Source organism: Anoplophora glabripennis, unplaced genomic scaffold, assembly GCF_000390285.2.
Source record: "Anoplophora glabripennis isolate ALB-LARVAE unplaced genomic scaffold, Agla_2.0 scaffold966, whole genome shotgun sequence".
NCBI classification, from domain to species: Eukaryota; Metazoa; Arthropoda; class Insecta; order Coleoptera; family Cerambycidae; genus Anoplophora; species Anoplophora glabripennis.
Window position 1 is genome coordinate 14,774 of NW_019417044.1, and position 24,123 is coordinate 38,896.

At 32.8% G+C, this 24,123-nt stretch overlaps 1 protein-coding gene across 1 annotated transcript in view; it reads right to left on the reverse strand.

Annotated features, from left to right (window-relative positions):
* Nucleotides 1-8,411: 8,411 nt before the first annotated feature.
* The window catches only part of LOC108913181 (ras-related protein Rap-2b-like), a 104,428-nt gene continuing 88,716 nt past the window's right edge, over nt 8,412-24,123 (reverse strand). The window contains exon 3 of the mRNA XM_018718677.1: nt 8,412-8,699. Coding sequence (XP_018574193.1) covers nt 8,412-8,699 — 288 coding nt within the window. The remainder of the gene's footprint in view (nt 8,700-24,123) is intronic.

The following is a 24,123-nucleotide window of genomic DNA, read 5'->3' on the forward strand; positions in this document are numbered from 1 at the left end:
ATGTGATATTGTAATAAACTTCCTCCAAGACGGTTTTATCGAACACGTTACTAGGCAAGTAGGTATATTAGTTTTTTTTTGGGAGGGGGACAAAAACCGTCTCTAACCGTGAAGAAAGTTTTCGCTGCGAGGGGTTTAACTTAATCTTACTGAAATGGCGTGTCTGTAAGAGATACCTGCAGAGACAAATTGCCGCCAGACTTTAACAGAAAGGTACTCTCAACTTCTATTAATAAAGTTTTTACTCTAGAATATTTTACATAGTCATGTCCAAATTAATTTCGTTGTAATGTTAATATTGGTTATGAGAAAAATAATAGTAATAATGCTGTAAAACTTTTTGGGGCCAGACAACCTAGACGGTGTATGAAATAATGGTGGTTATAAAATAAATTAGGACATACGAATATTACAGAAATACATAATATGAAAATGACAAGGAAAACGAATATCATACCTACTAAATGTAAATGTCATAAATGTTGAAAGATATTAGAAAATAATTTTACTTTTAACCCTGTTTTACTTTTACCAATATTTACCGCAATACAGTTTTCAAAAGTCGGTGAAAGAATTGTCGCAGTTCGCTATATTCGCGGCAAATTTTTACACGTTGCAATAAATTCGGTAATTTACTGGTTGAATTTAAAGCTACCAGCTTGTAGAATAAAAATCTTGATAACGGTAAATAAAACCACGACGATCTTATAACATATGCCCGAGTAATTTATCTGTAGTACAGACACATATTTGTAACCGATTCTTTATAGGCCAGGAAATATAGAGTTGAACGCGACTTTTTGTTACGGCAAGCTGAATTTATCACTAGAGACCGCACTTCATTCGCACATGACGTCATTATCAGGGGCGGACTCAGGACGCTAAGTTAAACTCTGTAGAAACTGAGGTGCAAGCACCATATAAAAAGTAAAAATCAAAGTCTTACCTTGTACTGACGATTTATAATATCCACTATGATTCATATTAAGTTTATTAGTTTACAAAACACTCTACACTGAGCTCTATACATATTCACTTGCAGTGCTGAAGTAAAACTGAATAACCAGCAACTGCTGTAAATGTTCAGGCGTTAGGTTGTGGCGTTTATCGCTAAAAATCCATTTGTTTCGAAAACGAAACGCCACTGTCGCATTCAAATTACTCTACACCCCACATAGCTCAACTGTTTCGGGTGATTTTTTTTTTCAAAATGTTGGTCTTGAATGTACCTAACGATCCCTCATTTGGGATTTTTGATTTCGGTCTTAATTTTTTTGAAAATTGACTCATGAACATGAGTCAATGAACATGGCGCAAGTTGATGTTTTTCGAAATTTTTTTCAGCTGAAAATCTTCGTTTTGATAAATACTACAAAACGGTCTGCGTGAAAGTCGGGAGAAAAATTTTTCATATTCGCAAAAACGGTGAAAATCCAAAAATTTTCGTGGAGAAGCGATTTTTTAATTCGAAATTTCGCAACCTGGGGAAAAATTATATGAACCAAAAGTTGTTTAGAATCACTCGAGGAATACTCAAAAAAATTTTCCAGAATTTTTGGACACATTTTGGGACATTTCAAAAAATTTCCAAATCAAAAAATTTTGAAATATATCCAAAAATTCAGGAAAATTTTTTTGAGTATTCCTCGAGTGATTCTAAACAACTTTTGGTTCATCTAATTTTTCCCCAGGTTGCGAAATTTCGAATTAAAAAATCGCTTCTCCACGAAAATTTTTGGAACATTATGACCGTTTTTGCGAATATGAAAAAATTTTCTCCCGACTTTCACGTAGACAGTTTTGCAGTATTTATCAAAACGAAGATTTTCAGCTGAAAAAAATTCGAAAAACATCAACTTGCGCCATGTAGGACCACATTTGCGCCGAAAATCAGTTTTTTTTTTTCATAAAAATCGAATTTTGGAGGAAATTTTCAAAAAAATTAAGACCGAAATAAAAAATCCCAAATGAGAGTTCGATAGGGACATTCAAGACGAATATTTTGAAAAAAAAAATCACCCGAAATAGTTGAACTATGTGGGGTGTAGAGTAATTTGAATGCGACAGTGGCGTTTCGTTCCACTGTGCGTCGCCGTCGGCTGAAGTACGGACCTGAGATGTGCGAACGAAGTGCGGTCTCTATTTATCACTATAGATGCAAAATATTATGTACAATAACATACTATAGACCAGGCAATAAAGAGATTTTCGCGGCCAGGTCCGATTTTAATGCGGTGTTTTGCATTTTGTTCAGAAAGACCGTCGGAAAAAAGTCCTGCCTTGTTTATTATCCGGAAGTGGCGGAAATGCATCGCGGGTGCATAAAGTGCATCTAGAAGTGCATCGCATCCGAGAAACTTGCCAAAGTGCACGAAATACCGCAAAAATTGGTACTCGGGGGGTTTGGTTATAATATTCATGAACTGGTAACATGGAATAATGAGTATTTTGGGGATAGAAAATTATAACGTGTGATGTTAGTGATATATTAGGACAATCAGGCAAAGCAGACGCGGATGTGGATATAGTGCTTCAGGCCAAAAAGACTGCTGAGCACCATCCGGGCAATGTCGTTCTGGTTTCAGAAGACACAGACGTGCTGGCTCTACTTGCAGCTCTCTCTCCAGACGAACCCGAAATTTTCCTTTTAAATCCCTCTTCCTCGAAGAAGCCTGGGGTCGTGTACTCTTCAATGAGTTTATCATCAATGCATGAAAGCATAAAATCAAACATTCTGGTCCTGCATGCAGTCAGAGGATGCTCATACTATCGAGGCAAAGTGGCATTTTGCAGGTTGTTCGAGAAGTCTTGCGAACTCCACCAATATGCAGAGAAATTCAAGGAGGAAAGTACAACAGTGGATGATCTCTTGGAAGCAGGGATTTATCTCGCTCTGGCACTGTACGGTGCGCCCGCCAACTTATAGATCAAACGTTATAAACAGAAGAAGTATATTGATGACTTTTGAATTAAACATTTATAAACTGCGTTATTATTACCAGAACGTTATGCCATCGCATCCTCTCATTCCTTATTACTGTCTAATAACTCACACGAAATCTGGAATCGATAAGTTGAATAGTTTACAAGTTATGGCCTTATAAACAAATTAACTAATTATTATTAGTCTGGACGATCCCGAGCATCTTCCGCAATCGCACTGATTTTTTTCATGGTAGATTTCATAATAATACATCGAAATGTATTTTTTTTTAAATTTCAAACTTGCAATCTGAATTTTTTTTTATTTTTTAGCCTTAGTTGCAAAATGAAATATACGACGCACGTGCGTGATATAGTTACATATTATTACATATTCGGAAAGCTTATGAAAAGAGCTTTAAGTTAAAAAAAAATCGTCAAAATTCGTTGAAAAACAACGGAGTTACAGTCTGTCAAAGTTGACAGCCTATTGTTAAACAAATTAGGTTGGTAGCGGCAAAAAAAAATACTGTCATAACTGGCAACCCGAGTATTTTCCCAGATAAAAATATTTTATTTGTGGAAGTATGTTAAGTCCATAAGAAATATTGTTAAAAGTCAGAGGGTCGCTTGATTTTTCGGCGAGCCGTGGCGCGGTGGAAGGGTGGGGAAAGTCGAGTACAAATAGATGAGGTCAAAATAATATCAGTTCTTCATTTAAATATTTTTCGTACAGGCCTTCGTTAACAAGTTACGGGCCCTCAAAAGTGAAAATTAAAAAGTTATTTTTATTTACAGTCTTTAAACTATTAACTTCAGCATGATGCAAATTTGGTGTTCGATAACACATGCGTGTAGCTTGTTTTTGATGTTGCAAGTGAAACTTCATTATGACCAGAATGCCAGGGACTGAATATGACCAATTGTTCACAACCCAGAATTTTTGCATATACGATGATTGCAATCTGCCTGCATTAAAAATAAGTTACTCGAAGAATTTGCCAACGATAATACCCGCTTGGTTCAACTCGGTAAAATTAACAGTTTAGGAAATATTTGTGATTTTATGCTACACTGCACATCGAACCACCATTTTTTGTTTTCAATTTTTAATTGGACATAATTACTACGTTAGAACAGTATTCACTAACAAAATTTGACAAACACACTTTACACATAACACAAAACAAGAATAAGTTAAAGTAAATTTAAAAAATAATTTAAAAGAAAGAAAACTATCAAAATTCATTTTCAATAAGGGTATCTTGCTCATCCACACCCTTTTTAAGTCTACGAATGTTATTTGATTGTACCCGAAAAAGCATTTCTGTGGTGTGTCTAATAGTATTGCAATGGAAATTAATTCTTTGTAGCAATTCATACCTTGTCTGTACTGGGGTAGACTGAGAAAGTGAATGGAGATGGAAAGTGCCTGTATTGGAGATGTATTTTGATAACTTTTTTACTTTTAAATTATTTTTTTAACTTACTTTAATTTATTCCTGTTTTGTGTTATGTGTAAAGTGTGTTTGTCGAATTTTGTTATGAAAATTACATTAGTAGACAGTAAGACTTTTGTAGGCTCTTATTTTAAAAATAGGTACGGTTCTAATGTAGTAATTATGTTGAATTAAAAATTAAAAACAAAAAATGGTGGAGGCGCCGCTCGATATGCACTGTGACATAAAATATCAAATATTTCCTAAACTGTTAATTTTATCGAGTTGAACCAAAAGAGTATTATCGTTGGCAAATTCTTCAGACAATTTATTTTTGATACATGCAGATTACGATCGTCGTCTATGCAAAAATTCTGGGTTGTTGACCATTGGGCATAGTCCGTCCCTGGCGTTCTGGGCATAATGAAGTTTCACTTACATCAAAAACAAGCTGTACGCATGTATTACCGATCACTAAATTTGCATCATGCTGAAGTTAATAATTTAGAGACTGTAAATAAAAATAAGTTTTTATTTTTCACTTTTGAGAGCCCGTAACTTGTTAACAAAGGCCCGTATGAAAAAAATACATGGAGAACTGATATTATTTTGACCTCATATATTTGTACACCCTGTATTTTAGATATTTACAACTAATGGCTCAGAATATTATATGCTCACATATAAATGTGACTCAGATCAACAATTAACATTATCTTGGAAACAAAGAGGCATAGGTAGTTTTTTTTTTAATTGCCGTGAAAATAAGCTCTATACTCGTATAATGCAAAAAGAGCAAATCCCCGAGCGGCTTTTACCCGACCCAGGGGCAATTTATTTAAAGCGCTGTTTTGCACGTCCTACTTTGTTAAATCTAAAGGGCAATTTAATATCAACTTTTTTTAATTTTTCTTTTTTGATACGTTTCTTTGTATCAATTAGAACCTATATCTACGATATTAACTTCTAAAATTAACGATTGGTAATGAAAAATGACTCTAGATATTTGAAATTTGTGGATAATTGCCTACAACATAAAATAACTAATATTCCGATAAGTCGTCTAGATTTTCGTGGGGAGTAAAATAAGTGAAAACACGTTAATTTGCCACTTATTCGCAATTTGCCAACTTAACGTCACTTCTTTCGAGTTATTTATTTGATATCGTCATTCTACATACCTTTCCCTATCATAAAATGTAATAAAATGTAGACTAATAATTTTTTCAAGTTTTCATGTTTTATGATTTAATTCGACTGGAGTATACTCACATGCTGTCCCTGTACACGTTAATTACAATACCGTATTATTCACTTCCTTTTTTTTGTTTTTTAATTTTAAGTCAGTATTGATTTAGATTTGATATTGTTCAGATTGTGTCTCTATTCTAACGTGTATTACAAGTGCCAATATAACTTGGTTAACTTTTTGAGCAATTTATTGGGATAGAAACTAGCAAATATAAAACAACTTTTAGAATTTAATAAAGGACCCAATATCAATTTATAAAAGTTGTGCTTGGGTCAAAATAGTATTTTTGACAAATAATGTCGAAGGTCAACGGGGACTCCAAGAATATTTATTTTCATATTTTTCTCAGACCGATTTATATCTAAAGAAAATGTCACTAATATATCCAAAAAAAAAATTTTAATATGCAGGGGACTCTTACATATACAATTTTGTAAAAAAATCAAAATGGGCAGTTCGAAAATGATTTAAAAATACACTTCTGCACGGCACTGAAACTGGTTCACTGCAAAACCTGACAGAAAAATTGAAATAATTTCTTTCCCACGGAAAAATAAATAAAAGTTTATAACGTCTATTTTGTATGAGCAAATTCAACCGCCTTTCCCGCTATTGTTATTATTAATTAATTTAATTAATGTGTGGTTTTAGTTAATAAAATAATTTGACGTACATCAAGTACGTCAACAGCAACAACAACACAAATGCTTCACCAAAAATTAAAGTGATATAAGCCATTTTTGACACTTGAAAACTAATGTAAACACGCACCAACGATAATACTAAAATCGGATATTTTTAATCGCCTGGAGCTATGTGGGCGAATGACAATAAAGACTGCAGTAGCCCAACGATGTATAGGTTAAAAATACTACAACTTCAATAATTTTTTTCTCGGAAATTATACAGGGTGTCCCATAAGCACATGATCAAAAAGGTACTGCGACATTCTTTGGCTCAAAAGAAGTCGATTTGACCTAACTTTCATTAAGAAAAATATCTGGTTCCTCTGCTATTGACTGTCAAAGTTCTTGAAAAAAAAAATGTTTTTTGTAATATCTGGAGAATGTTACGATGGATTTTAATGAAACTTGCTGTGGACTTGTTCCTAAGTAAAACTCATGTTTTGATGAAGCAACCGCGTGCGTCCATCTGCTAGTGGTAAATTCTTGAGTGTCTTGGTACAAGAATTACCAGAACTTTTTATTTGGTCACTGGAATTAATTCATTTCAGTTTTATTGATGCATCAGTCCTTTTTCGAGATTTTCGTGCTCTGTAAAATTTTGTAGCATTCATAGTTTTTACGCAATTTTTTTTTTTTCAATTTTAGACAATCATTATCACTACTACTCAAGTACCTACAACAACTACTCACTACAATTACTACTGTCGTAGTAAGCGATGATGTTATTTTATAATAAACGAATTGTCAATCAATTCGTTTCGATTGGCGTTTTCTAATGAAGAGATGACCGACTGTTCAGTCTTAGGGTTTTGCGAAGACAACTTGGGTGGGAGTATACGCGTCTACGCGGCGCGATACCCAAATCGACGGGTTCCAAATTACTGATTTACATGGATTGAAAAGAGTTTGCGGGAGACTGGGCAATTTGGTGTTCGAGCCGTTGACTGTGTGGGTCGTCCTGAAGTACGAAATACAGCAGTTGAGGGAGACGTTTTAAATAGGGTCGCTGAAGATCCAAATATCAGTACTCGCCGTCTGACAGTGGAATTTGGCGTATCAAAAAGTACAATTGAAGCAAAACGAAGCAAAATTTCGGTATAGTTCATAGGAAAAATTTTGTAGAGAATTGAATTTCCCAACGAAATGGCCTATTTAAAAAATTTAAAAAAAACATTTTATGCAAAAAAATCGTTAAAAACAATTTGAAAAAAAGCAAAAAATTTATTTTTTTATATTTTTTTGACTTTTTTGACACCAATTTCTGTTAAAAACGACAAAACTCTAAAAAATTTTTATTTGATCGGTTATAACTCAATCAATATTAGTCCAAAAACTTTTGAAAATTCATCATTTTGAAGGGAATCTCATCTAGCTCTTTTGTACAGCAATTATTTTCTTTGCCTACTTCTACTAAGAAAAAAAAAATACAGTCAAAAAAGTAAAAAAAATCAAAAAATCTTATTGTTTACTTTTTCAAAATGTTTATTAGCGATTTTTTTGCATTAAATTTTTCTTTTAAATTATTTAAATAAGCCATTTCTATAGGAAATTCAATTCTCTACGAAATTTTTCCTATAAACTATTTCGAAATTTTGCTTTTATTTAAAAAACTGCAAAGTGCATTTTCACCCCTATCTTCAATTTCAACCCTCTAATTTAATAGCACTCCGCGGTTTTTTCATCTCAAATAACCCTTTGAACGATTCATGCAATAAAACTGCTTGAACGTCATAGTTCCTTTCAACCCTGTTTCTTGGATATAATCAATAGCCTATATTGAATAAAGTATAAAACATCACTAAAATTAACAAAAGAATTTGTTGGGCATCCCTTATTGATTTCGTCAGATGCTAGATACTTAATATAAGAAGGGATATTGAAGTCACCCAAAATTATTAGTTTATCACCATGTAAGAAATTAGAGATTGCTGTTATAGCATCAAAGAATAATTTATACATTTCAGAATCAGCATTGGAGGGACAAAAAATATTACAATATACCGAAAAAGATATTATATCTTTAAAATCTCGGGAAGCGAATCACGCCCGATCTTACGAATTGTTTTATGAAAAATCTGTTCTAAAAGTTTGTTTCAACTTTGTTCTATACAATTAACGCCCTATTAGTCGCCCCATTAATAATGAAACTTGAAAAAACAATCTACTCACCTCTCTGTCTCCAGTTAAGTCTATTTTATTTCCAACAACGACTATAGGTACATTATTGGAACACTTTGTTTCGTAAATTTGGTCTCTTAGTGCTCTGGCTTCTTCAAATGTAGAAGTGTCAGTTACATCGTAAACTAATATAAAAGCATCCGCTGATGAAATAGACAAGGCCCTCATGGCAGGAAACTCGTATGCTCCAGAGGTGTCGAGAATATCCAGGGTTAAGTGAACCTAGAGAAAAAAAATTGATTACTTCCTAGTTACTGGTTATATTGGCAGAAAATATAGGTTGTTTCAGAATAACGTACTGTAAATTGGTTTCACAGAGCTTTAAGGTACAACTTTTTTTATGAATTTTGTCAATATCTCTAAAAATCATATTCAAATTTAATAGCTGTAGTTTCAAGAGGCTCTAAATATCATTAAATTTGTTTTTTAATAGGTAACTTATACAGGACATTTGTAATTAAGGAAACCATATATATTTTAGGTCATAATTCTGGAGTTCTGATAAAAATTGTGGAAATTTACATATATTTTTTACAAGTTTCTTTCTCTTTTCTGTGTTTTTATTATATTTAATGCAAATACACGAACAAAAGTGTAAATTTACACTAACCTGTTTTGGCTCAAACAATCAGATTATCACGTGACTATTCGGTGTAATGTTACCGTGTGCATGTAGAGGACTGTGCTAGCGGTCTGGCAGACCACATGTTTAGAGTCGTTTGTAGCGTAGTAATACAGCATAGTGCTTTAACTACCTAAATGTAGTGTTTTCAATAAATACTGAGGTAAAAAATAATATTCAACGTTATTGAAGAATATGAGGAATGAGAATTAATATTTTAAATAATATCCTATAAGTATTATTTATCCCTATATATCAATTACTGGTTTAATAAACCTTTTAAAAGTTTTAGTTAATGTCATGATTTTTGTTTAATGTCATTTTTCCTTCATTTAGATACCTGGCACCTTACCACCTTGGAAAATCTTAAATTATGTAAAGAAATATATTTTAGAAATTTTAGATTGTGGACGAATTTAATTTTACAAACGATTTGGATTCAGAAAACAACCTTTCTTGCCTGCAGCTATTAAGTTAACAGAGAAGGGCTTAGAATTCATTATATACAAAATCAATACTTTTTACTCGACTTTTTACTATTGATGGGCCCATGATGCGAACTACAGAAAAACGAAAAGAAATGAAGGGTCTTAGATAAAATAACGAAAGTTTCTATAAGTCACTTGATTTCAGCGTTGTTGCCGCTGTACAGATGTACTTAACTATTTGTGGTTCATAATAGTTAGGTGGAATATGATAAAAGAAAATGATGTATAACTTAACTTTAAGAACGGCTATATTAAGTTGTTTTTATTATAATATCGGTGCAAACAGGCATTCATAACTGGATTAACAGGTGAAATAAATCCTACTAAAAGTTGGGATGAGATTAAACAAATTTTAAAGTCTGCTTGTTTTTACTTAAGAAAACCGACAACGAACAGTTGAACGCAATTCAGAATCAGTTCTCGTTCTCAATTTGAATAATAAATTTGTTAAAAGAGAGAAAAAATATTAATTGAGAAAATTAATTAAATAGTACATGTACTACAACACTCTAGTCCAAATATATTGTGGCAAATGTTTCAGAACTTTATGTTAACATTTGACAGCCATTCTCACCTATCCCACTTAGCTTATTTTGGTTTATTTCCATATTTCTCAAAAAAATTATTCATCTAGCATTGATTCATTTCCTGTCAACTAAAGCTTTTGTATAATTTTTTTTTAGACCATGAACACCTGCATATGTGTGCTCGTACAACGTGTCCACTGACGGACAACGAAAATTAAATAGTTTGTAAGAGTGTTTATAAAATTTTCTAGACGAGATCTAAGCGCTTCTGATAATCAAAGTTTTGTTTGTTCTTATTTACCCTAACACTTCCAATTTTGCTGGATTATAGGACATTACAAAGGTAAAGTATCATTTAAAAGAGTTATTGGTGAAATAACTTTAACATATGAAAAGTTTGCAATATTTCTCATACAAGTTGAAGATGTCTAGCAAATGTAATCCTTATCTTGCATACAGGATGTCCTATAATTAGTGTGCAATTCGTTAGCAGTAGATTCTACGATCAAAAATAAGATTATGTTTTCCTATAAACAAGGATCGAAAAATGCTTCCTAAGGGGGCGTAGCTCCTTAGGCTGCAGATCATATTTTTCAAAATATTTCCAAAACCAGTTAACGTATCATTATGAATTTTGGTACGTTGGACACTCAATGAATGTTTTAACGAACTACAGAAAACTGTTTAAAAATTTTAGTCAAGCAGGAGAGCGCACGGGTAAAATGCGCCCAAAATTTTTGCATGTCAATATTTTTAAATTAAAACATCAAACTATGATAGATGAGTTTTTCAGAAAAAAATGTACTCTTGATTTACTTCTACAAAATGCTTCGTTTTCGAGAAAAAAACAATTCTAAAGTTTTATTACATAATCTCAAGAATGGAAAAATTACATGAATACGTATGTAGGCCACGAAAACAAACGTTTGTTACGGTGCTGTATTGGATATTAAGTAAAATCTAAAGAAAAAATGCAGAATTTTAATAATAAACGGAAAATGGATCTTTTAGAAAACTGCGTGTTCAAGGAAGACCAAAAAATAATTTTGAAAATACCTTAAATCAATTTGATGATAATTCTAATATTTACAAATAGAAACATCAAACTATGATAGAAATGGTTTTTTTTATAAAAAAAACTGACTCTAGATCGCAAAAATTGGGGGCGCATTTTACCCTTGCCTCCCCCCCTGCCTGAGACACCTTTGACTAAAATTTTTAAACAATTTTCTAGTAGTTCCGTTAGAACCTTGATTGAGTATCCAACATACCAAAATTCACAATGATACGTTAACTGGTTTTCAAAATATTTAAAAAAATATTATCTCCTCAGGCCCCTTTTGGGGGGGGGGGGGGCGTAACTCCCTTAGGAAGCATTTTTCCACCCTTGTTTATAGGAAGAAATAATCTTATTTTTTATCGTAGAATCTACTGCTAAAGTATTGCACATTAAGGGACACCTTGTATATTAGTTAGCTTATTTGTTTTATTTGTCTGTTATTTTTTATATTTAAGTTATTTTATCTGGATTTTATATTTTAATTGTTATATTTTGTGTAGTACTTATATTTTTATTAACACCTAAGTCTGAATTTTGTATTTTATATTTTGATTGCTCTATTTTGTGTAGTACTTATATGTATTTCTATATTTAATGTTAAGTTTGTCCTTTTCTTTTTAAATTTAGTTAAGGTTTTCTGTTTTACCTTATCCTGCAATTGGGACTTTGTCCCGTTGGATATTGTAATTTCTAAATTAATTAATTAAACTCCAGCCCGTTATATGCTTTTTCTTCGAGTCACATGATTACAATCCTGCTTCAAATTTTTGTTCACCGACCATAAACTACGGTACCAGATCCATAATTTAAACTCGGGGTGTCGGCACTTTACTAGACCGTGAATCAATTGAGTGGCATGGTCACATTTCAATCCATATGACTTTTATTTATGAAGTGGTTTGAAATAGCTGTTCCACTCCAGGCAATACGGTTGAGGCATGACGAGAACGAATAAAGATTGCCGCCAGAATAATCGCAACGATCCGGAAATCTTAGTAAAAGTGAAAGAAAATTTTCAACTAAGCGTTTCTATTTATACTCCAGTGGCGGTAACAAAAATTTAAAAAAGTGTATTGCCTTAGAAACGAAGAGATTTTTGAAAAAATGTGAAACAAAGTTGGTGCTTTTGATGAATTAAATATTCGGTAAATATTTTTCCACTTACGTCTGGGACACTCTGTAGGTTAAGATAAATTAATTATTCAGATATCGATTAATTCACCAACTTTTACGAAGGTTTTGAAACAGTTAGTCCAATTCACACCTCCATCAACTTATAACAATAACCGCGAGAATGGGAAATCCAAAAAGGCGATATTGATTAGTACTATTCAGTATTAATCTACCACCATGTATGAGGCATATCCAAAAAGTACAAGGTATGAGATTATGATGATCTGTGGTCTTTGTTTTCGACAAAGTTGGCAACACTACATTCAAGGCCAAGGTGTTGAGAACAGAACGCGAGTTCATTTGTCTCAGTCAGTTGAGAACTGTTGTTGTAGTGGCGTGTTGAAATGAGTGCCGTTATTCCGAATCCCACCAGCTGCGAGGTGTACTGCCCTGTTAAGCCATAAAGTCGTAACTGCAATTATCCCCAATTTCAAGTACAGAGTTACTAATACTCCACGACATCAGTTTTATCATTTTGTTAAGAAAAAAGGACGAATTTGTTATTATTATAGGCTATATACTTCAAAATGTGAATGTCGTATCTACAATTTCCATGTCTTTGTTAGAAATAAAGTCGTATCTGAAAATGTTAGAATAAAAAGTCGTATCTGTAATATTTATCACACAGATGCGACCAATTCGTCTAACAACTACAGTCACTATACAGTCACTAAATAACATATCTACAGTCGCTAGATAACATATGTTATCTAGTGACTGTAATTTAGTGACTGTACTAACAATTGTACAACTGCGCCATCTACAAAATAATATCTACCATCTGTCAGATTCAGTTTGTAACTAGCTAGCAGATAAACAGTGATTTGCTGTGGGAATTATTCAGTTTTTAATTAGTCTCGTTCATTCTAGACTGTTAAATTGTGAGGTCGTAATATTTATTATAACGTATCCCCGGAGTTGTTTTAGTAAGTAATTAATTTTTTTGTTCCTGTTAATCTAATTATGCATATTATCAAACATAACCTAAAACATAAAAAACGTGGTAAATGATCAGTATCTTTCTTTTTTTCTCGTTACAGCTAAGAATTTCAAACAATTTCCAATTTGAGTAAACGGGGTAAAGTTATGGTTGCTCTTGCTCTGAACAAGCAACTTGCTGAGAAAATCGATTTTTTTTTAAAAAGTTGAATTATTCAAAAAGGCAGCGAGAGGATGATAGTAGTAGCAGCGAATATGAGCCATAGATATGGAAGAAATGGATAGGGCTAGTGATAGTAATAGTAGTAGTAATTGTAACAGTTTTAAAGATATTGCAAATGTAAAAACAAAAATAAAGGTCATAAACAACGCGTCGTTATACAAAGAAGAGGAAGTTTTTGTAGAAAGTGTAGATGTAGTAAACAATAGATATCATATGATATTTTAAAAAAATGTGTGGGTGGATTTAAGTGCTAGAAATAATAAAAATGGAGAAAAAAATCCAAAAGTTAATATTTTGAGCAATATTATATTGCGTGTTTCTAATGAATGTTTTTCAGAAGTAGTAATGGGCATTAAGGACGAAATTTTTGAAAATATCTGGTTCTCTGCAAGCAATGCCCAATTTACTAAAAAAGGCGAATTACGCAAAAAAAATACGGTCTAATTAAATTTGAACGAAATCAAATTAAAATCAAGACCAATAAGAGTAAATATCGAATCAAAGCATCTTGCACAAATTGTAAGAAACAATATCAGTTAAAAATTGATAGTAATAGGCAAATAACAATTAATGAACAATTGAAATTTATTGTAGATACTACTTTTCTAATAGTTTCAATTTCCACCATTATTAACAGAAAATGTCGTATGTGTCAAATATCATACTCGGGCTGTATGCACAACAAAATAAAGTGAAAAAACAAAATCTGCAAGTAAAAATTGGTAGTATGTAATAAAAATATCTTTTCTGAAGGTAATAGTCTTCACGGCAAAATAGACTAGAGAGAATGCTAATTATCTCAAAATCAACTATTTGACAGTTACGACTTTATGGCTTAACAGGGCAGTGTAGAGGAGAAATAAGAACTATTTATGGGGATGATGTAATGAATCGTACTAATATGGTACAAGTGGTATCGTAAGTGTAAAGCTGGCAGAATGAATGTTCATGATAAACAGAGGCATGGGCGTTCCTCAATCGTAACTGATGTTGAACAAGATCGAAGAAATGTTTCATGTCGACCGTCGATTGACTTTGGACTAGATGAACTCAGCTTCCACTAATCTCCAGAACTCTTCTGCATTGATGTTAACGAAGAGGGTGTGTTTGTTGCATGACAATGCACGTCCCCACACAGCCAACGCAATAAAGCAACTCTTGGATTCATTCGGTTGGAACATCAACAACTACCCCGCTCACAGGCTTGATCTGACACCGTCTGATTTTAATTTTTTCTCTTGTCTGAAGGTATTTATGGGTGCATGGTAAAACGTTTTCTACCGACACGCGCCGAGTGTGAAACAATGGGCCAAAAGGAGGCGGGAGATTTTTTTGACAAAGAAAGCTCATACTTCAGCTCACAATCTGCATTGAGATTGGAGGCGCTACGTCGAAAAATAGTGCGTGATGTACCTTTCTGAATATGTAAATTATTCATAAATATACTGCCGTTATGATTTTTGAAAAACTGAATTTCTATTGCGTTATGGATATGCCTCGTAAGTGGCATCTTGTAGGAATTGTAGCAACCCACCTTGAGAATAATAATGCGTGTACGTGTCGTCACACTTAAAATAGGTGAAAATACTTCTAATTGTAAGAGGAATTCACAAATTTGCTTATTGGCCAGGCCTTTTTGACGTTTATTTTAATAGTAAGAGTATGGATAATTGTTTGTAAACAATTCTCATAGTGAGCGGATTTATCAGTAATTTATAATGTAAATAGTAACTGTAACAAATTTGTACTATTTTCACAATACACTTATCAGTAGTACAATCCGTTGTTTTGATTTAATCTCAGTTTTGAAACAGAGCACTGCAACGAAATTCAGTATAAAAGATCAAATGTACGTAAGTAAGAATTGATTAGTTTTAAAAAGTTGGAATACTTTTGGTATCTTATGTTCAAATAACCGCTTACTACTCATGTAAATATTTTTTACATGCACTCATAATTTTGCATAAAAATGAAAAAATATATTTTATATACGACGGCGAGGTATTCCATTTGTTCATAACAAAACTGGTAAAGGTTTTATGGACCATTTAAACCGGAGTGGATTCTCTGTGCTACACGTCACATTTCACATCTTCTCACCGTCTGTTCATCCATCAATTTCTCGGTAAAGTAAACATGGCGTTTAGGAAATTGCTCACTTCATTACTTTTTATATAGTTGAATTCTCTGCATCATCCCCGATCCCGTACTTAAATGGTCAGGGAAATGATTTTAGATAAAATTTCACCGAAAAAAATTTCTTTTATTATACGAAGATGATGCAGGACCTGGTATCCGTTTCGTTTTTAAACAAAAACTATTTAAACAAATAATGTTATTCTTAAGTGGATAAAAGGCAATTAAAACACTAATGCAATAAAACGGTGTATCCATAATCACTTCAAAATCATATTTGTGGAGTCAGAATTATTGGAATTAAAAAAAAAATATTGGCACGACTTGATATTTCTTACTAGCAATGCTAGTACTTAATGGAACGTGGTAGGTTTTGTTATACCTACTGATTGCTATGGTACGTTGTTTATTGTCAATTATTGAGTAAACAGTTCTATCTGAATTTGGTAAAAATGCAAGAAAGTAATTGTGTTCCTGTGGCTGTTGTAGAAGAAGCTCAAGAAGCAATTTTCCATTTATTGCCAGCGAAATCCAAGAAATATTAAAAAAAAGTGTTCGCTGAATTTAACGAACGGAGGGAAAAACGGAGAGTAACGACAATAAATGAAGAAGTCATGCTATCGTACTTTTTAAATTTTAAGAAAAAATATGCAATTTCATCTATGTGGTCGAAGTATTCGATGTTGAAGGCTACTATAAAGGTCTACAAAAATATAGATATTGGAAAATATAACAAGCTTATTAGAAGAGTGATTCGAGAAGATACAAAGTAAAAAAACTGAAGTATTGGAAAGGGCACATATTGAAGAATTTTTTACTAGGGCTTCCGATAAAGAATATTTAATGATTAAGGTAATATCTTTTTACCTTTTACATGTTGTTAGGTATACAGGGTGTCCCGCATAAGAACCGACACAGGGCAGGTGCATGAAGGGGTGTCCAAAATATTGTAATTTACCCAAACTTACCTATATACCAAGTTGCACCCCTGAGGAGTTATTAGCCCCCAAAGCGGGGCCCTAAATTCCGAAAAAAATTAATATCCCTGCACACTTTACCGCAAAAGAACCAAATTTAGTACACGATTTAGGTTTATTACTGGTCTTCTTTGACTATGATTTAAAGTTAATTGAAGCACTACAAGGTGTTCATTGGGGCTGACTCTCCCCTAAAATTGTACCGACCTTTTTTTTCATTGACCGAATTGAAAAATAATATTAATTCACAGTAGAATTTAATTTTAAAAATTTTTTACACTTGTTAAATTTTAAAAAACTTGTGATGCCAAATTTTACTGAAATCGGTGGATTTCAAAAAGGTACACGCGCCGTATTGGATCAGCCATCTTGAATTTTTACAATGTGAATTCATATTCGTAATCAGCGACCCAAAAAACCCCTTTCAAAATCTGGTCAAAATCCGCTCAGAATTTGAAAATAGCGATCCCTGCTCGGTTTTTTGAGGTTACAAATAAAACCACACGTTCTAGCTCAATTCTGACAGTGGATTTGAATTCAGCAGAGTCTTTTACGTAAAAATGTACTATTTGATGTGGAAATAAATTTTTTTCCAAATTTTCCCGGTAAATTTACATCAATTTTCACTATTTTTCACAAGTTTTTTGAGGTTAGGAAAAAATTGTGACGTGATGGGCCAATTCTGACCCCAGATTCGTGTTCAGGAAGCCAAATTACTACGAAAAATATATGTCGCATAAAAAGTATACCCAACTTTTTTTTTGTGTGTGGCTGTGAATCGGCATTTCTGGTGCCTGTCGATGCTGAGAATAAACAAGTTTGAAAATTAGTGACGCACAGGACGTTGGCAGTTACCTACTTGTTTCAATATCTGACACCAAGACGGGTATTTCAAGAAAATTTACAATTACAGAAGAAGGGTTGTGCGTGAATGCTCTTGAAATATGCCGAAATGCATTTATCTGCGCCTAAATCGCTTAACACAAGACATATTCTTTTTAAGATACATCAATCAAAAATGCACTTCTCAGCCTGTTGGAATCAACACATTGGCGAAGATACTCTCGATAGTTGCTTCATTCCTGAATATCGCAAATACACAAACATATACCGGCCATTGTATGAAGCGCACTTCAACAAAATTTTATTGGCCAATAAAGGCTGATCAACCATCCAACGGTATGGTGGATGGAAGAGCTCCTCTGCAGCAGAAAGTTATGTTGAGGAATCTATATCTAACAAAGTTCATATTGCAAGGAAAATCCAAAGAAAATACAGCTGTTCCTTACAAGAAAAGACATCCGTAACTTGTGCAAATTCTTCACAAACTTCGGGAGATGTTATGCGTTCCGAAAATGATGGCAACAATGCTACAAGGGTTGTTATTAACGGAAAGGTAGTTAAATTTGATAAAACAAAAAACAAAATCTCTATTACTATAAATGTAAATGTTAATAAGTAAGTAAATTAAATTTGATTTATTATAGGTTTATCATTTTTTCATTATTCTACTAGTGAAATAAAGTTACAAGTTCAAAAAACATATGCAGGATAATTATAAATGTGAGAGCTAATATAAGCTATCACAATTATTTAGCCTTAGGTTTTATAAAAAGGAACATATATTTACCCTATCCCTTCACTCAAATTAAACTGTTTTGAGCTTCCGCTTTTTCATTTCACGATTCTGAAAAATAATTTATACGTCCAAAGTTATATCCATCAGAAAATAACATTAATAATTAATACTAACGTCCTTAAAATTTCTTGTAATTTACCGTTTTAATTAAACCATGTCATAACTAATTTACTTTATGGTTAATACGATTATGCCAAAAATTAAATTATTTGGTATGAATTTAAGGGTCTAAAGGGCGTAGGTAGCGTAGAATTTTCGTTAAATATTAAATTAATACCAGTATCAACACAAACGTGTAATTTTTTATCACCCAAAGTTTTAACTGTAAAATATATATCCTCTTTATCTCTTAGGGATAATTACTTTTTATTGTCTAGTAACTCGTTTGAAGTCAGTAACAGCTGGATTTATACTGTATGCACAATTTTCTATTCCTGCGCCTGCTTTTTGAAGTCTGATACAAAGGCAAGTAAAAACAAAGCCTCTATAATTAAATTTGAAGATTTGTCTTAATTTTTCTTATATTGTGTGTAAACTTGCCACAAATTATTTAATTAAGATTGCTACATACTAATGTATTCAATATTTGAGTGAAACACTATTCTTATGTTTGAAGAGTGAATTTGTTGGCTTGTTTGACCGCGGAAGATGACTTCACGATTAAAATAATTTTTTCCAGGCAAACCATAGCTCGGACGAAAAAAGTGCAAAGTGTCTTTTTTGTTGAAAAAAACTTCTTCTACAAGGTAGTATTTTCTATTTTTCTCTATCTTGATCCCAATCCAAAATAACAAAGAATTTCGAAAATCAAAATGTTTTTCAAGTCTTTGGACTTTGGGAAATTGAAGGTCCAGTGAAATTTTTCTTATATTATTATCTGCATACTTTGCAAAAATAGGCTATTTGTCAGTCTCATTTTATGTTGCAATATTTAATTGCATGTTTGTAAGATCAGTCTTACAAAATGCCAAGAAATTATTCAAATTTAGAGTATGCAAATATGATGTTTGTTTATGGTTTTTGTAATGGGAATGCTAATGCTGGTGTTGAAGAATATCGTCAACGGTTTCCACATCACAGATAACCTGATAAATTGTATTTAGTTTTCAAAAAACTGTCCGAAACCCGAATGCTTCCCAGTATAACATCTGAATGTGCTCATCGACAAGATTTAGAACAAATAGAAAATATTCTGGGTCTAGTAGAAGATGATGCAACTACCAGCTAATGAAGAATTGATACTCAATTGGGTATTATATAAAAGAAGGGTAATAAAACCCCTCCACGAGTAAGGCTTATACGGTACCATGTACAGAGAACACAACACCTAGAACCAGAGGATTATGCTAAGCATATCGAGTTTTGAAGATGGATCAATAATAAATCATCTTGTTGTATTCCGCATACTTTCCATGGATGAAGCAAAATTCACCCATGACGGCATATGGCCCGGTCAAAATAGACATTTCAAATAACGAAAATTCCGACAGCTAAATTTTGGTGGAGACCTTGGGTACACCATTAGAAATAAAGTGTCAAAAGTCCCCATCGATCTCATGTGTGCTAAAAAAGTTATTCGGGATCAAAGGTCAAAATTTGGATTTGGATTTGGTTTTTTGGATTTTTTTCGAAAACGGTATGTTTTATCAAAAAAGTAGCCCTGACAAAAATTATAGATCTCATCTCTACAAAAATGGACCTTATATATTTCTTTAATAATCACCATTCCTGAGATATCGCGATTCTAATAGTTGAAGGAGTCACGTTTTACATGATATGCACACATTTCCACACCACCTGTGAGATAGTGTACTTTGACGCTTTTTTAACGTGGTTTCCCCGGTAGGCCTACTTCACGAACTGTTATGACGGAATTTTCAAGGACAATACTCTTTTAACTGTATGATGATTATTGATATTGGTTATTGACCTTAACTGTAGTTCTGATTTCTTTTGATATTTTAATCTGATTCATACTCTTCAAAGTGTCGACTTCAACAGTCTTCTTCGATTTCTTCTTCTTATTTTTCCTTTTCTTCTTGCTGGATGTTCATAAATTGTTCAAATGAGGATGAATCATCTGTCTCTTCATCGGAATCACATGAATCTTCGCCTGTTGTATTCAATTAGACATTTGAGCAAGACTAGCTTTGGCAATTAGTACACGCTGGAGAACACAGTAACCCTACTCTTCTACCGCCACATTTAGCACTACAACCTTTTTTGCAATTGCAAAAAATAGTGTTTAGGAATTTTTCCAGAGCAGGTGGAAGTAAAGTTTGAATCGGTTCCAAAATATTATCTGTTAATTTCCAACCCCAGTCCTCTGGGTTCAGTTGATTGCCTAGCCATGTCTAAACTTGATAGTATACTCGATACAAGTGTTGATTAGCAGAAGCCGATATTGGAGGAAGACAAGATAGTTGTACTTGTTTCTTGTTTCTTGTATTTTTTACAGAAGTTAAAAATCTATATTTATCTATACAATCAATTTTTTTTGGAGCTCCTTAACAGCAAGGAGAAAGCGAATTCCTTTTGTGATTATTGTTTGAGGTGAAGAATCAATTTCTGCAATCAATCAAATCTTTTTTCCAAATAATTTTAATACTGATGTTTTACCCCTTCTGAACATTGCTGATGTAGTATCGCAGCCGGTTATCGCATGTAAAAATAAGATATGCTTTTGGCATTTTGATAAACATTTTGAAGAATATATTTCTGTTCGCTGTTGAGCCTTTCCAGGTTTTAAAAAATATATAATTTTATCAATTGGAGTCCTTGAAGTGAGTAGTATTAATAAGTCAACATCTTCACCAACTGCAATAGTTGCATTTGTTGCATTAAATTGTTCTATTGCTGTTTCAATTATAAGGACATCTGCGTTATTTTAACTAAGGGACTGAGTTTCTTTTGAGTGTATATTCTCAGAATAGTATAGTTTATACATATAAGAGACACAAATAGGTATTTTACTTGTATTAAGTGCCCGACTATGTACATACTTTGCATAGGTATATGTGCATATCATGTAGAAGGTGACTCCTTCAACTTTTAGAATCGCGATATCTCAGGAATGGTGGTTCTTAGAAAAAAAAGTATAAGGACTATTTTTGCAGATAATTTTCAGATCTATATTTTTTGTCAGAACTACTTTTTTGATAAAACTTACCATTTTCGAAAAAAATCAAAAAAAACTCAAATGTTGACATTTGACCCCGAATAACTTTTTTAACACACATGGGATCGGTGGGGACTTTTGACACTTTATTTCTAATTGTATACCCAAGGTTTCCACCAAAATTTAGCTCTGTCGGAATTTTTGTTATTTGACCACTATTTTTATGACTAATTTGACCGGACTAATAACTAATAATGGAACTCTCATGTTTGGTCGGACGAAAATTCTCATGTAACACTCTAAGGTTTTCAATAAACGTGTGGTGTGGTATGATCGATAGTTATTTACTTCTGCAGATTTCGCTCCTCTAGTCAAGCTACATTTGAACGAGAGATTTCCAGGGAATTGGCCGCTGTGGTCCTATTATTTGGCCTCCAAGATCTCTTGACTTCACAGCACTGGATTACTGTTTATGGAGCTGGTTCAAAAATGAAATGTACAAAGTTAGAGTGTACACTAAGAAGGCACTAATTCGACGTATCATCAATACAGCAGCACTTATTAAGGAAAGACATACAACAATCAGGGGATCTACAGACGCCCTAAACGAAGCAGAAAGTGTTTAGAGGTCAATGGTGGTCAATGGTTGAACATTTAATCAAATAATGCTATGATTAATAGAATATCAATAAATTAATTTTTTGTTATTGAAATGTACGTCATAGCTTGAATACTTACAAACGAAAATCGCATAACAACATTTGCGATTTTTCTTATTATTTTGACGTGTAGTTGGTACGATTCTCTCAACTCGCCCTCTATAACTACATACGTAGAGGTGTTTCAATATCTCATGAGCCGCGAAATGCGCTAAAGGCGTGGCGTATCCGCATAATTCTTCTAATAAGCACATTGTGAAAATATTGACTCAGAACTAGACCATGTGCATCATTACAAGTAGAAGTGAACTAAGGCACTCGGGCATCAATAAAGTCAACTGGCGAACGCTCGTTGTATATATTTGCGAATAATAGGTGTAATGTTTTTAGGACGTAGAATAATTTAGGCGACGGTCGGAATTATGTTTCTGCGCATATGAAGGTCAAAGCTCATAAGATTTTGAAACACCTCTACGTATGATGATGACAATAATATCCATGCAACTTAATTGTTGCCATATAATTGTCGGTGTGGCGACAAAAATTACAGTAATTTTGGTGCTGCAAACAAATCCCATTTAATTGAATGGGTTTGTATTGCTTAATTAATAACGAAGTTAATTTTTTGCCGAATCGATGTTCATTAATGTTAATCAAGCATGACGTTGATTTGAATGAGAATACATTTGAAAATATAATCACATCAATTTTCTCTTCTGGGAAGTAAATATAGATACACGTATAATTTTTACAATTTCGTGTACTGAAATAAATCGTTTTGAACGTAATTTGCACATATCAGAGAGTAAATAAGTGGTCATTTAAAAGTTTAAACCTGTAATTTCAATAACGAAAGTAATTTTATCTAATGAATACACTTAAACTTTGTATCTCCAGTTGAAGAAATAAATTATTCTTTATATAAAAACAGGTCATTACTTTGTTCAAATGATACCAATCGAATAAGTTTTACTTTAATACTTAAATTTATGATTTAGTATTGACCTTTAAATTGTACTTTGAATTTAGTTTAAACCAATTTCTTTATTTATGAATAACCCTTTTTATTCTCTTTGTACAGGTGATGAGGTAGGCACATTAAAATTGATACAATTGTTTCTAAAACCGTTACTATGTAAAAATTTTACATTTACATTGTGATTATTTTTACAAATGTGAAATTGTTACCTACAAATTTTAATTGTTTAAGATTTATTTATTCTTTTTTTGTGTGAATTTTCTGTGTTTAGAAAGTACCTATATTTAAAAGAATTTCACAGTTGAACGAAAACATATTTTTTGCATATTATTCCGTGGGCCAATATAATGTACAATTACAAAGAATTATTACTCTTTTCTTACAGTACTTACATTGAAGACACATGGCATAACTCGAAAATTTGCCTCTAGCCTTTTTAAACCTTTTCATAAGTAGAATTAGTTTTAGTAGGTTTTACCTATTTTATTTTATGCTTTCACGTCAGTTAAAAAGAAGTTAATTCGAAGAAAATGATTTATACTATACTAATAATAACCAAGTTTGATGTATTTGACCCCAATTATTGTTTTGAGCTTTACATGTATTTATTTTTTACTTCGTATAATAAATAGAGCTGTACATCGCTCTATATTGAACTGTAATACATATTGTCCTTAATAGTATCACGATACTTTATAATAAATTAATTACCTGTCGGCAAGTGACCCATTTTAAGTATTGCGTCAAGAGCGCCAGCCTGACGCAATACTTAAACGGGACGCACCGGGGTTCCAGGAAAAGGTGCACGGCACATTGGCGCTAGCAACGAGATACACATACCTGCGAGCGACTTCCACTTCCACAAGAAGGACTCTCCAGCGAACGCTCGCACCAACAAAATTGTTTTCCTTTACACTTTGTTCTCAATAAAAAATACTTTTATTTTACCGTTGACAGAGAAATAGTTTAATTTTTGCTGCACACCGAAAGCAACCCTCACTTGTATTTATTGACACTTTGTTGGATAGATATATCTAGTGGTATAATTATACCTCGATACAACTAAAGGGTGTCCCAAAAGAAACGCAGGATTTGAATTGTACGCC